The sequence below is a fragment of the Vitis vinifera genome, chromosome 8, assembly GCF_030704535.1.
Source record: "Vitis vinifera cultivar Pinot Noir 40024 chromosome 8, ASM3070453v1".
Lineage (NCBI taxonomy): Eukaryota > Viridiplantae > Streptophyta > Magnoliopsida > Vitales > Vitaceae > Vitis > Vitis vinifera.
The window spans coordinates 20,299,864-20,315,696 of NC_081812.1; the positions used below are offsets into that span (position 1 = coordinate 20,299,864).

The window sequence follows — 15,833 nt, forward strand, 5'->3', positions numbered from 1 at the left end:
ATCCACCTCGCTGAACCCGTTCTCTATCACAGCAATCCGCTTTCCATGTTGTGAAATTAAAATATGATTCAAGAGAGTGGTCTTTCTAGAGCCGAAAAAAAACCAGATATTACAGACTTGGTAGTGAAGCTGAGAGGAGTGCTTCCACCTGGTTCAGAGTCGCATACAGCCTCATGAAATCGCACATGGGATTCTTGTTTTCATTACTGATCGACTCTAATTAGCATCGATGATTATGAACTTAGGAGATGCGTCTACCATATAGACATTGCTACTCTCCTGTAGCTCTTTCACACCGGCATCATCATTTGGAACAAACCTGATCGTAAAGGAAGCCAGTAGGAACAAATCTGGGTCTTACAAGGCAACTCACCCCATGCCTTTCACCTTACACCTTACTCACCACTTGCATCCCCCTCCTCCTTGGATCCTTTTAATCACCTTTAGATCCACAAGGATAGAATCAAACCAGTTTCATTCTCATTGAGGTCCAAAACAGAGCATCCATGAACACAGTCTGGTTAACAAACTCCTGCTTTATTTGAACCAATGCATGGCTCCAGCTATTTTAGCAATTACAAGAAACCAGACTCCATTTCTGGGACCTTCATTCGTGGGAGGAACCTCAAGTATGGGAGCCAAAACATCAACTAATACAACACATGTATACATCTCGTCCACTGGGTCACGGATCTGGAGCAGTAAGCTAACTCATAGCCCTCTCTTCTCATAGTTTCACTCCCCATTACGGCTTCATATCCAAGAAAATCCAAACACCAAAAGCAAAGAGAAAAAGTAGAAAAAACAGAGCAATGGAGGAAGCAAATAAGATGAAGCATTAAGAACTATACTTCACCTCTTAGTAAGTGGGCTTGCGGATGGGTGAATTAAAAGGTCTTTTTTTCTTTAAAATGCCACAGAGGAGATAAAACAAAGTTAAATCAATTTCCAGTCATAAACAGAAGCAAGAGAGGAGCAGTCAATCATGAAGAACAGAGCATAACCCATCCAAAGATCAATAACAATACATCTCAATAACAATATATGAAGAGGAAAAAGAAAGAAACAAGAACATAGTGGAAAACTCACCCCTGGGAAAAACCTGGAGGCCCTTGTTCTCTGGTTCTTAGTAACCTCTTCAACTCAAAACCGCCTCCTCTCTTCCGGCAGTTGTCTTGCTAGCCAAGCTCAAGGAATACTCTCTAAAACTATCCCCTCCTCTGAAGGTCATAGCCTACCTCCTCTCTAGCTAAGCAATGCCCTCAAAAAAAATATCTCTCTACCTCCGCTCAAACTCCAAGACTCCAGAATTTCTCACAGTCGTCCATGGGATCCTCCCCCTCCTCTCAAAAAAAACCCAACAAAAGCTCTCCCCTCCTCAAGCTTTTCTGCCACCTTCCTCTTCTAGGCCCATATCTATTTTCTCTCCCGGATTTGCCCCTCCAACCATCTCTGCAGCAACAGCCACCAGCACCACTACACTCTCCATGCAGCTAGCAACACCCCTAACGGAAAGCATGCTCCCTTCTTCTAGAATGCTCCTCACTTTCCAGGTGTCTTCCTCTAATTAGTCCATCAATTCAACCATAGTGATTCCACTAATAGCCAACCCGAGAGTGACACGTGGCCATGCGAGATGGTGACACTTGTCCAGCATCAGCTGCAAGAATGACTCCCAAAATGGGGATCTACAAATAATAATTTATTTTTAGTTTTTGGGAAATGGTGTATTTTTTTCCAAATCACTAAATTAAATTAAATTTTATTGAGGTTTACAAAAGGAATAAAATTTAAATTAATGTTTTTTTACTTTCTTTTTTTATAGTCAATAAAGGTCATTTTTGGAAACATAAAAAATTCATATCATTTTTCTCAATTTTCACAATTCCTTTAGGTTTTAGGCTTAAATAGTGAACTTATATGGACCAAAACTTAATTTTTTTGATCCAACTAAGTCCAAAACACAATTGTCCCTTATTTTTATTCGAAAAGAGCTATTTGGGTCTTTTTGAGTTTGGGAATTTACAAATCTATCCTTAATTAACATCTCTTGTCTAATGAAAAAAAAGTAAAGTTATAACATCCCACATTGGATAGGAGGGAAAGTTTATAGCGCTATATAAGTATGGATTCCTCGTAACCCTATAGACGTGTTTTAAAACCGTGAGGGCCTCTTTGGGTCAAAAACGAACAATATCTATACGGTTAGGAGCAGATTAATAGGGCAATGTGTATGGAACTCTTCTTTTTATTAGCAAAAATTTTACAAAAGATGAGTAGAAAATACTAATTTTAAAATAAAAATAAATGTTTTATATATTGAAAAAAAAATCATAAATTCAAATTCTAAATTAAAATATAAGATTTTTAAAAAACAAAAATATGAAGTAATTATCAAATTTACCGACTAATTTCATTAACATAAAACAAATTACTAAGATTACCTTTGGCAGACATAACGCAATATGTGCGATGTTACATTTAATAATATATGTCCTATTATGATAATGTTTGATCTATTATATTTAATAACAACCAATTCTTAGAATTCATACATCACAGGAAAATAGACCAAGAAAAAAAAGGGACAAAAGAAGTTCCGGTAGATCAAAATCTCGTGGTACATCTAAAAACAGGTAGGTAGAATCAAATGAACACGTGATACACCTAAAATCCTGGCTCTCTTGAGTTTCATAGTCCTCCAGGTATTTTAAAAACCATAACGAACTGATACATCTATTTCTAAGGTGCGTTCACCTGGTCACCCGAGCAATATCTAACGCTAAGTAACAGAGGGATGGCAGTAGACACAATGGTACAGATTGATGAGCTCCTCTTCACAGCTCTGGTCTTTCTAGTGACAAATTTTTTTGTTAAACGCATAACCTCCATGTCTAGGTCTAGTCGCCGGCTGCCGCCAGGACCCAGAGGGTGGCCAGTGGTCGGTTGCTTGCCGCTCCTAGGGGCCATGCCGCATGTGGCACTTGCCCAGTTGGCTCAAAAGTATGGAGCCATCATGTACCTAAAGCTAGGCACATGTGACGTGGTGGTTGCATCGAAGCCAGATTCGGCTCGAGCTTTTTTGAAAACTTTGGACTTAAATTTCTCCAACCGTCCACCGAATGCAGGTGCCACCCACATCGCGTATGAAGCACAAGATTTTGTGTTTGCAGACATTGGGCCACGGTGGAACTTGCTAAGGAAGCTGACCAGTTTGCATATGCTGGGTGCCAAGTCTTTCAAAGATTGGGGTGCCATCAGGGGAGCCGAGATTGGACACATGATCCAAGCCATGTGTGAGTTGAGCAGGCGGGGCGAGCCCGTGGTGGTGCCAGAGATGGTGTCATGCGCTCTTGCAAATATAATTGGGCAGAAAAGTCTGAGTCGTCGAGTGTTTGAGACACAGGGGTCGGAGTCTAATGACTTCAAGGAAATGGTGGTTGAGCTTATGAGATTGGCAGGGTTGTTTAATGTTGGCGATTTCATACCATCGATTGCGTGGATGGACCTGCAAGGAACTGAGGGGAAAATGAAGCTTTTGCACAACAAGTTTGATGCATTACTCACAAGGATGATCGAGGAGCACTCGGCAACTGCCCATGAGCGCCTGGGAAATCCAGATATCCTCGATGTTGTTATGGCCGAACAAGAGTATTCGGGCGGCGTGAAGCTGTCCATGGTCAATATCAAAGCCCTTCTCTTGGTAAGCTTTGATTTCACATGTGCTTAGCATAAAAACTTCTTTGCATTTGCATTGAGTAGCCTACTGATACTATTATGGCTGTTTTGAAACATTGTCCAGAATTTATTTATTGCTGGCACTGATACATCATCGGGCACCATTGAATGGGCGCTAGCAGAGATTTTAAAGAACCCCACCATGCTCAAGCGCGCACATGCAGAGATGGACCGAGTCATTGGAAAGAATCGTTTGCTTCAAGAGTCGGATGTTCCAAAACTCCCCTACCTGGAAGCAATTTGTAAGGAAACATTTCGAAAGCACCCATCAGTGCCACTCAATATTCCAAGGGTGTCAGCCAATGCTTGTGAGGTCGATGGTTACTACATACCTGAAGACACTAGGCTCTTTGTCAATGTATGGGCAATCGGGCGCGACCCAGAAGTGTGGGAAAATCCACTGGAGTTCAAGCCAGAAAGGTTTTTGAGCGAAAAGAATGCAAGAATCAGCCCATGGGGGAATGACTTTGAGCTCCTACCATTCGGGGCAGGGCGAAGGATGTGCGCAGGCATAAGAATGGGAATTGAGGTTGTAACGTATGCCCTGGGAACGCTGGTACATTCATTTGACTGGAAGCTCCCAAAGGGGGATGAGCTCAACATGGATGAGGCCTTCGGGCTGGTGCTGCAAAAGGCTGTGCCGCTCTCAGCCATGGTCACCCCTCGGCTACATCCAAGCGCGTATAAGGCTCAGGTATGAGGGCCAAGGAGGACAACGTTAAGCCCACATTTGGAATTTGAATAGGTTCACTCTTCAAACTGCATTGTCCTGTAAATTTATTTTGGCTTCAATGCATCATGAGAACAAATTTGGAATTTGACATTAATAATGAGGCTAGTTTTCTTACATCAAAAGCAAAAAATTCCAAACAACTAATAAAAATATTTACCTGGTCTAAGGTATACAAATCAATAACTGCAATCTAAATTATCAACCCAACTTCTGCTACAATTTTTCCTTTTTAGTTTTAATAAAGATTAAACATGATCACATTATTGGCACTGTTGTCTGAGACATAAGAAATAAAAATACAACACCTAACTGAACATATGAAACAAGCATACAACTACCCAGTGAACATATCTCATGTTACATGTGTAGATGGAGCTGAAACCACCACTACAGCCTCCCTGCACCATGTATAGGTCCCAAAAGTACTCCGAAGTTGGAAGTGAGCCTTTTGATTCCCTAGCAGGAGACCATATTTCTAAAGACGATCCTGATACTCATACAACATCATTCCCGTGGCCGCGCAAGCCACAGAGAGCTGAGGGCTCGAAGTCGGGAGAAGTAGTCATTTATTGCAAGAAGAGCACGTGCAGACTGCCGGGTTGTCAATATACGGTGCATCTGCTGTAGCGTCTGCTGGCGCAGATTATCAGCCTGATAATTGTCCACAAAAAAAAAGACTAAGAAAAAGACAATGGAAAAAATTATCTCGTAAATTTTACTTCTCTTCACAATAGAAAAAGGCATAAGTTATCCAGTGGCCCAATATAACCCACGCACACAATTGCTGAAACAACGAGAAGATTTGATATCCTTGAGAAGGTTTGATGAAGTTTATGATGGTGAATATGCAAAAGGTTGTCTTTAAAAAAGGCACTTTGTAGGAAACATTTTCTTCAGTAAATTCACAATATATTTTTTGCACTACCAGGATTTCTCCTGAACCAGAGGTCCCAAAAGAACAGAAACATGCCCACTGGCATCCAGTGGTAAAAAACACTAACTTTTAAATGCAGCACTTTTAAAAACAAAGAAGATACCACATTTTGATAGCAAAAAATAAATAAATAATTTTATTTGCCACCACTGCTGATGCATTCAAGTTTTCATTCCTTACAACTTCCACTAAACTAAAAGGGAGATTACCTGACGAAGAAATCCCTCAAGAGTCCCTAGCTTACCCATTGCCATGGCCATCTGGCCCATATAGTTTGCCACATTCCCTGATGATCCAGATGGGCCAGGTGAGCCACTGGTTAACGTCTCAGCCAGAGATTGTTGCAAGGCCTCCATCCCTTGGGAGAGAGCATCCTCCGCCTGTTGGGATGACTGCTGCAAGTTGTAGATGCTCATCAACTGTTGCTCCGTTAGAGGCTCCAATTGGTTTACAAGAAGCTGTATCAAACGACAATGCAATTCAAAAACAAGACCATATAGAATAATGCACAAAAGCAAATGATTAAGCATGTTCTAAAAGTCATTATCTTTTTAATGCACAATGCAATTCAATTTTTTTTTAAATAGTTTCTAAAAGTCATTATCTTTTTAAGGAAAGTCTCAAAAAGTTCTTGCATTTGTCCAGGAATTACTATCATTTTCTACTTTTAAAAATAGAAAACAAGCATGTTCAAACAAGCACTAAATTTGTTGTTTGTTTAACGGTTGAAGGACAGATAATAGATACTTTTACTACCACCCACATATCTGTGAAACACACTGCCAGAAATGAAACTAGATGCTTTTTCAGCCTAAGTTTTTTTAAAAAAGCTTTGCTTTTGATAAAATTCTTTACTGAGAAGGATTTCTCATCCTTCTCTTGTACTTCTTTTTTCTTTTAATATTTTCCTTTGTCGTTTCCTATAAAAAAAAAAAAAAATACAAGCCAACTCAACTAAAATACTTAATAATAAAAATACTTACATTATAATACACATACAAATATGCAAATAGAATTATTCATAATAAACACATTTATTTACAGTCCATTGAATTTTCAATAAAATGCTTTATCATTGAATCTCACTTCTTTTTCCCAAGGAGGATCTATTTTTATTCACATCTCACTACCTCATTTGATCATATCTCCAGATAGGATTAGTTTGCCCGATATATCAAAACCACCCTTTCTTCTGCTCCTCAAGTTATGATAAGAGAACTTCATTCTCTTGTTATTCCTCACTGGACATCAAAAACCTTTCTTCACTTATTTTACCTTTTTTTGGAGGAATCATTTGATTGACTTCACTCTCATAGTCAACCATTCATTAGCCACAATCCTTTCATGACTACCAATAGCATATGCTGCTTCTTTGCCATGCATAAGAAATTCTGAAAATCTAAACTTTATAAATGCATGCTACCACAGCTGGCTTGAAATCCTAACCACTCAACCTGGAGTCACTTGGAAAGACTTCTAAATACCAACAGGGCCACAGTAATTTTGGTACATATAAGAAGAAGAAGATAAATTCAACACACTTCTTTTCTAATTTTCACAGAATTTATGGAGTCTGTCTTGTCTCACAATACCTACCGATAAGAATGAAACAGATTTTTAAAAACACAAGCATCCTCCTCTTCATTGTTATTTAAATCCCACACATACAGTTCAAACTTGGGACAGGTTGAACCCAACCAGACCAGATCTAAAACAAAATATACTTAAATTTGTAAGATTTACAGTGTTAGACATACACTCATATCTTAATTAAAAAACACATGCAAGAACTTATATGCTGTGGGGAATATTAGCTAGAAAGAGAGTGACAACAAAAATGCATCAGCAGCCAAGTTTAACTTCCTAACCTGGGGAAAAATTAGGATACAAATAAAACCCAAAAGGAATATCAAATATAGAGTTCAAACCCAAATCCAACTGTTTTTTAGTATCTGATCGCATAATGGAGCCCATAAATGACCAGATTAAACAGGTCTGTATCATTAACTGTCCCAATCCCTTGGCAAACCTAGCCAAACAACTTAGTTGGGACATACATGATAATTATACAATACACCAACAAGCTTTTCCATATAATGATTGCATAAAACAAGAGCACTATCACATCAAACCATTCAACCGCTTATAAAGCAGAATGGAAGATGAAAAGTTTACATGCCAAGAACATGTCAGTGCTAGTACATCTCAGAACTCAATTCTATCAGAACAAAGTGGAGGGTCTGAGAGCACCTTTTAAAGTCCAAACATACTCCTATTGCATAAATAGTGATCTAATGAGAATGTCAGCAAAAAAATTCCAAAAATGCATTTGCTTATTCCAGTAATCACCCTCCAAATATTGATCAAAAAACCATTGACACCACATTGTACTTCTAACAATTCATTGCCAAGTCAATTATAGGGCCCACTAACCACAATCCACCATCCAATCCATATTCCCATCTCAGAAAGTAACACCTTGAATGCCAAATATCTTCAGTTCACAATCATTAATTTAACAAAGCAGAGATTCCCAATCTTCCAAACCAAACTCCAAAAACAACCCTGCACACATTCCCACCCCCTTCTCTTCCCCCCAATCCCTTCCTCGACCACTGCATTTCCATCATTAACATGCACAAATGCACACAAAACATTCAACCAAAATCCCAATTTAATCCAGGGAACATATAGTAGATGTTGTTTTTAAGGTAAACAGTAAAATAGATGGAATCATCAGGAAACAATTCTCACCTTGAGGACTTCAGATGAACGGAAACCGCCAATCCACATAAAACACCGTTCTGCAGGTGTCTTCCACATTCCTGACAGGATGTGGAAGACATCAGCCTTGGCTGCAATGCCTTTCAACCTGAAAATGTCGTCAAAATGTGCTGTAACATTGTCCACAATTGTGCGAAGTTCAGTGTCACTTGCATGTGAATTGACAGCCGATCGCAGTTCATTTATTTGCCTGTTGTGCTCTTCTAGCCACCGAGCATATTCTACATCAAATGCCAAGGCCCCTGCAGAAGAATGCAATCAAAAAGACATTCCTCATTCTATGAATCTTTCTGGAAATGAAATCATATGAAAGAAGAGACATTAATTCCAAAGAAATAAATAAAAAAATTTAAAAAAAAAAAAAAAAAAACACAGAACATAAGAATATGCATATGACCGATGAGGGCCATGACAGCCAAAAACAAAACATTAGTGACGCTCTCACAGCCAAAACAAGACAACCAAGATAAATTATATTACTGAGTTTGCACAGAACAATAGGTAATAGGCATATGACTTAATGCTAAGTTAATGCTTAAAACCAGTCAGAAAATAAATAGAAAAATCAATAATAAGCATATGGGTTAGTACTATGTCAATGTCCAAAAATAAATATAAAAATCAAGTTTACTAAGAGATACAAACACTTTTCTACCTTTCCCTAACCAAAAACAGGAAAAAATAAAAATAAAAGGTTTCTCTTGATTATACACCATGCCTAAAAACCAAGAAAGTTAATGCAACTAGCCCCAAACATGGTGATCAATCATCATCAAAATGCATGCAACATAAAATGGTCTAATCAAATGCCCCAAGGGTAATGAAACTTAAAGAGTCTAGATGAGTGTAATTTGCTGCCTAGACCATTAGGATCACATATGATGCTTAAAAATCCTTAACCGCCTGCTCCTCTCTCAGGAAGCCACATTATACAACGCCTTACATATCAATTGCAAAGCATTCTCACCAACATAATTGACCAGTGAGGTAAGACCAACAGTAGAGCACAAGACTTGTGTTGTTTTTCTCTTGGAGGGTAAGTTAATGGGGAATGATGCAGGTGCCTTTTCTTTTAACAAGCCATCGCTTTACTTTTTGATAAAAATTAAAATAAAAGGCACCTGCATCATTACATCTTATTTTCCATGGGAAACCAATCCAACATCTTTTGATATATAAAGATAAGAAACACATGGACCATAGCACTTGTATCCAGCCATAGTTCAACAAACTAGTGTTTTGTGCATTCCAGAAACTGTAAGTTAGAGGCCCTAAATGTGTTTCTGAGCAAGTGTCCCAACTCAAATAAAAACATTTTCTTCATTCTCTATGTTAATTGGAAAGGAGCATAATTTTCTCTTGATTCCTGTAAATACTCTTATCTTGTTTTCCATGAAAAAAGTTGTTAAGATGGTAAAATATCCATCAAGGAAAAAAAAAAAAACAGTTGTTAAGAGAGTAAAATATACACTGTGGATTCAAATCTTACAAACTCAAACTTTTAGGAAAGTTAGTAATTCATCATAATATTAGAGCCTCGTTTGGCGGGAGGTCATGTGTTTGAACCTTATTGCATGTTCATTTCCCCAATTGATTGAGCCCACGCATAAATCCAAAAAAGCCTGATTGTGGTTATTTGCAAAAGAACCTAAGTGTCTCTACACGTGAGGATATAGGACCGTGCAAGAGGGAGGGTGTTAAAGAGTACAATATATACATATTGTAGACCCAAATCCTACAAGCTTAAGCTTTTAGTAAAATCGATAATTCAACAAAGGATAATAATGTTATTACACCACATTAAGATTCTTTGTGCATTCACAGCACGTTCCTCTATATTAGTTAGCAATAAAAATAAACCTTTATATTCTTATGATAAGTGACTAGATCACCGAAAAAATATTCATGGGAAGGGAGTCTAATTGATCCATCTAGCAAAGGGCAACATTTTTGCCCTGCTCATCTAGATCAGGAAGAACAGAGATGGAAAGAACATAAATGTCATATACAGATGAAAGAAAATTTGAAGTGTCCCACTGTCTTGTGATCAGTTGACGTTAAACCTGCATGATCAATGAATTTCCCTATTTCACATAAGAACTGATTATATTGGTCAATTGCACTCTGTTTTCTACAAAGAAGGACACATAGCCAACTGTTACCTGTTAAACCTCCATGTCAAAAGGATATGGACATGCGTCTAAATCTAATAAGGCGAATTGTTTTGTTTTTACTTTGATTCAAAAATGACATATTCAACTTTATGTACCAAACAATTAAATAGTAATGGCAACAAACTGGCCCAAAAATAATATGAATGTGTATATGTCTTATGTCCAAAAGATTATAATTTTAAAATCACTAGTGGAGGTTCTCCTGGAGATGGTGCTGCATCAAGCCAAGCAGAGCCTGATGCTTGGCTTGGCTTGGCTTGGTTGGTCTTATGATTTAACTTCTAATCCAACCATTATATGTTGTCAGTAGTTTACACATGGTATAACTAGCAAACAGAAGTTGCCTTTTTATGGACCTCATGCAACAAAGTTAACAACTCATTCCAAAGTCTAGTGGCTTTGCTACCACGCTCAATTTCCCCAAACTGTAAGTGCATGGATTACAAATAAATGAAGGGCAAATAAAAGAAGTAGGTTTACCATTTCCACTCATTGAATGGGATTGGTCTCCTGAGCTTGAAATGAATATGCCCTACAGTGAAGAGAAATCAACAGAAGTGTATGAAAAAAAAAGGCACATATATCTGTTAGGATGAAAATTGAAAAATGCAAAATATAAAATATAGTAACAGGTGGACGTAACTAAAGAGCTAACACAACCAAACCTGCTGGCGGGCTCGCTGGAGCTCTTGTTCAAGTTGGGTCAGCTTCATCCGACTATTCTCCAGCTGTTGCACATATGCCTAAAGAGAGAAACCAAAAAAAGGGATTTAGTGCACACAATGCACTCCCAGGTTTGTGTAACATAACAGTGAAAATGAGACAGAATAAACCATAACCAAAAAATACACTATCCAACACTTAGAAACTCAGTTTGTGCAACATAACAGTGAAAATGATGTCTACATCAAATGTGAACTCATTTCATAACAGGACCTACCTTTTTCCTTAATCGGCTTTTTCTGGCAGCTTCACGATTTTGAGCAAGCCGGCGTAATGTCTGAAGAAGATTGATCAAAGGAACAAATTAAGAACATTATTATGCTAAGCTGTATCATCTAAATATAACTAATTTAAATTTTAACCTTCTGATCACCGGCTTTTTCTTTTGATCTGTCACTCGAATCAGAGGCCACAAGAGCAGCTGATTGACCCATTTCAAACTGCAAATGAAAAGCACTAAATTTAATAAACAACATTTAAGAGCAACCAAATATTCCAACAGAAAAGAGAACATGTCTATTTGAAAATTTTCTTATAGGTAACAACAAAAACTGCCAATAGGTTTGAAATCTAAAACAATACATGGAGCACCAGCCACATCATTAGAACACCATAGATCAATAAAATCTCCAAAAACAACTTCTTTTTTTTCCTTTTGCAGCAAGACATTGAATGATAAAAGCAAGAGACATCACCCTTTGATTCTTTTCATCCGTGTCCACATCTGTTGAGGTATCAGTCCTCGGACTGGCATCTGCCATATTGGACTCTCCCCAGTTCTCACGATGACTACCAGAAACAGAAGCTATATTTTGTTGTAGTTCCTTTTGTACTGTTGATGTCTGAGATATCACAACAGCAGCAGATGATTTTATATCAGAGTAAGCAAGTTACTGAATTGCACAGAACCATTAAGGGAAGATTTAATTCACCTTATTTAGAGCGCCAAATTGGAGGTCGGTACTTGGTGCCTGGCTACTTGGCTTTGCTGAATTGAATACAGAATCTAATAATAATAATTGAAAAAAACACACAAAGGATCAGACAAGAAAATGTGAGATATCATTAGTGCCTTAGATCATGACCTCCCCCTTCTACAAAAGACCCAATTCAAAACCCCAAAACCAGAACAAACCCAAACACCCCACTCCTCACCATCCCCCCCAAAAAAAGGGTTGCACAATCTAATTATTATTTTGAATAAAACAAAATCATCGCTTGAAGACATCAGTGAGTACAACTGTACAACATGCAATTTTAAACAAGTACATAGTGTTATTTATTAATCATGTCATTAGCACCTTGCAGTTAGTGATTAGAGTGTCTATATAGTAGTGGTCTTGTTTTTCTTTTTCTTTTTTTTTTTCTTTTTTTATTTGATAGGTAAATTTTTGTCCCATTGGGACTTGAACCTAGAACCTCCCACAAACCCTCCCCAACCCTTTACCCCTTGGGCTAGAACTCAAGGGCTATATAGTAGTGGTCATGCTATCCGCACCTTGCACTAAGGGACTGAATTCTTTCTAATAACAATATTGGTGCATAGAAAGTTCATTATTAGGCTTATCAACCAATGAAATAAAAAAGGTTATGGGCACACAATTCGATGGGACCCACACTACAACTCAAAGAAATTGATTAAGATGAAGAATAAAGACTCAAGTTCAGTACGTAAGATACAGCTAACATCACATAAAAATTCCAAAAACTCAACAAAATCCACCAAGAAAACACAGATTGAACAACCAGCATTCAATTCCCCCATACAAAATTAAGATTTAAATACATACTTCTACTAAGATCAACAGCATCCTCTATACGAAATCCAAGGGACTGCTCCAGCGCCCCAAAATCTGAAATTCGAGAGCGAATATTGTTTCCCTCTGTGCCACTGAAACCCAGAAGTCATGAGCACAAATAAGTTCCAAGGCTTACAAATGCCGAAAGCCAGTCAGTAAATCAATTTTCCTAATGCAGAAAGAAAAACTGAAAAGGCAAGTATAAGGAGTCGTAAAAAAGAATACCATTGTGTTAAAGCAGGACTTCCCAATCACAGAAATTTTTTTCACCAGATAATGTACTATACATCAAATGAAGAGATTACATTTTGCCATGCCCTTACATAAATCCATTACCAAGAGTTTTATTCTAATTTAGAAATTATCCACTATAAAATGAATAATGGCAGGAAGAATATCTAGTAAATCATTAAGTGAAGAACCAATTTTTTTAATGCATGCACTTGAGGAAGATATTGGGGGGAGGATCAACACCTGTGACATGTGGGTAGGAACTTTATGCTTTTGTGGGTAACCTATTAGAAATTTTATTGATCTTATTTAACGAATTTATGCTTTTACATGTTTCATCAATTGATGCTTGAACACGTTCCATCTTTTTATTTACTGAAAGGAAAATATATTCCCTGAAGTAGTAAAGGTATCAGGAGAAAAAAACAAGTTTTCTGGCGAACAACAAATGGTACACATTAAAGGTTGTGATAAAAAATAAGATCCATTACGCCATAAGATTAGAAATCCTACATCAATAATATATGCATGACGTTAATGCATATGCACCTCCCATGCATGTTTAATTATTCAAGCAACAAGACTCAAAAATTCTTTGGAAAAGCTATTTTTATAAGAAATGTGAGCTATTCAGCCTTTCCAGAATTGCAGGGTGCACCATATTTCTATCAATTAAAAAAATTAATTTGATTCTCTTCTAACAAAAAATACTTTGATGTGAACCACAAGGTGCCGAAATATGTTATAAAAAGGGTTTAAATTGATATTCAAAGGCCCTCAAAGGGCAATCAAAGCAAAGCATTTAGCTATAAAAAAAAGGCCTGTGACCAACCTTAATTACAGTAATATTTCAATGGGAGATAGAGAAAAGTCACATTATAGCATAGATGGCTAGTCCCCTGTTGGAACCATATATTATATAAACAGACTTCAACTCTTCCATACAAAAAGATCTAGGGGATAACAAGTCCCACTGCAGTATACCCTGCTACCTGGCTTGTATGGCCAGGGTTTTGAACTCTGCCCTGAAATAATTGTACTGGCCTAAGGCTGCTTTTGAATGAATAATTTAAGCAGCAACAATAAGGATATATCAAGCCAATTATGTTAGCTAAAAATTTTCAGCACTTGTACAGTTGCCAAATATGCTCTTCTAATTGACACAACCTCAAGCTTTGCAATTGTTCTAGCATCCATTCTTCCCTAATTATCAACATATTAACTTCATAATACATGAAGGAGGCCCATCATTATTTCATTTAACCGAAATCAAACCTCACCACAACTAGTTAAGGTCGGCTGAGTTGAGGGTTCTGTTTTCTTAGGTTCCAAATTATTATTATTTAAAAAAAATACTATATACTAGATATTTTCTTTTCTTAATTTTCCTACTCAATGGCAGAACATGAGGTTCAAACTCACAGCACATAAGTATTTTTCAGGCATGAACGGATACTTCAATATGACTATAAAACCACGAGAAAAACATCCATATGGCAAATATTTCAATGTTCTTAAGATTGTGGATGGTTTTCTTACAGCAAACCATAAGCTAAAAAAAACCCATAGCTGAGCCCTCAGAGCAAAAGTACCGTTCTCACATGAGAAAATTTAAAAGCGAGTATAATAAACAACAACCAAAACCTCTAATCAATGGCAAAAAGACGATACGAGATCAGAAAAATGAAATTTACATGGAATTGGATATGGGTATCTGAGGAATGAAGCTCGGCATCCCGGGCGTGACTTTGCTAACATCTTCCGCACCAACCTTCACTGTTCTACTACCCATTAATCAACATCATCACCACCTTATTCTCCACTCTTTGAACAAAACCGAAGAAGAAAAAGACCCCTTTAACCCCTTCAGAAAACCAAAATATTCCGTACCCAGGAACGCCTAAATCACAAACCACCAGCCCCTCTCTAACCAGTTCACTTCATCAACTCCAATTCCTTATACAGTTACAAAGAATTTACAAATTCACAGACAGCAAACAACAGCAACAAAAAGAAAACACAGAATCCAAATCAGAACCCCCAAAAATAACCTTTCAAAATAGGCAAAAATTATTGTTGTCCGTACATCCTACCAAGAAAACCACGAAACCCCTCTAAACCCCAAGTCTTCCGTCAAATACCTAACCCACCAACCAACCCAATAAAATTCAAAATCGAAGTGAGAAGATAAAAAAGTAAGTACAGAACAGAAAAAACCCTAGTTCATCAATCAGTATTGGAAACCCTAATTCTACCAGAATTGAGAAATACCCAGAAGCGGAAATTGAAAGAAACCCCTAATTGTGGAGATTTTGAAGAACAAATTGAATTTTATTTTTTTTTCCCTTTTTTTGACTTTGGACAGATGATTGTGCGAGTGAGCATAAATTATATTATTTCAAGATTAATTACATCTCTCTCTCCAACTTCAGCAAAATTTCAATTCACCCACCTTGGATTTTGAGCTCTTTTCTTTCTTTAAAGGGTAAATGGAGAAAGTGGCGTGACGTTCAGATCATTCCAATCCCTTCCACAAGTCTTTTTCCACTCCACTTTTTCCATTTTTCAAAGCCATCATTTTTATACTCTTCTTCTTCTTTCTTACCCCCTTTCGACTATTACTTTTTTTCCTATTTTCATTTCTCTCCCCCTTATTATTAAATTTTCCTCTAACCACCCTATCAAAATCACGTCTTCTTAAATGATGATGATAAAAT

General features: G+C 37.4%; 2 protein-coding genes across 2 annotated transcripts; one reads left to right on the forward strand and one right to left on the reverse strand.

Moving 5' to 3' along the window:
* Positions 1-2,721: 2,721 nt before the first annotated feature.
* LOC100247021 (flavonoid 3',5'-hydroxylase 2) lies at positions 2,722-4,726 on the forward strand. The gene is made up of 2 exons (XM_002271703.4): positions 2,722-3,703; positions 3,803-4,726. Exons 1-2 carry the CDS (start codon positions 2,798-2,800, stop codon positions 4,436-4,438), a joined length of 1,542 nt encoding a protein of 513 aa, XP_002271739.1. The 5' UTR covers positions 2,722-2,797; the 3' UTR covers positions 4,439-4,726.
* LOC100252149 (transcription factor TGA2.2) lies at positions 4,538-15,569 on the reverse strand. Its single transcript, XM_003632693.4, has 11 exons — positions 14,811-15,569; positions 12,877-12,977; positions 12,019-12,092; positions 11,782-11,928; positions 11,449-11,526; positions 11,304-11,363; positions 11,029-11,106; positions 10,844-10,895; positions 8,160-8,431; positions 5,615-5,863; positions 4,538-5,122 (listed from the first exon to the last, which is right to left on the reverse strand). The coding sequence occupies exons 1-11, from the start codon at positions 14,906-14,908 to the stop codon at positions 4,976-4,978; spliced, it is 1,356 nt and encodes a 451-aa protein (XP_003632741.1). The 5' UTR covers positions 14,909-15,569; the 3' UTR covers positions 4,538-4,975.
* Between the last annotated feature and the right edge of the window lie 264 nt (positions 15,570-15,833).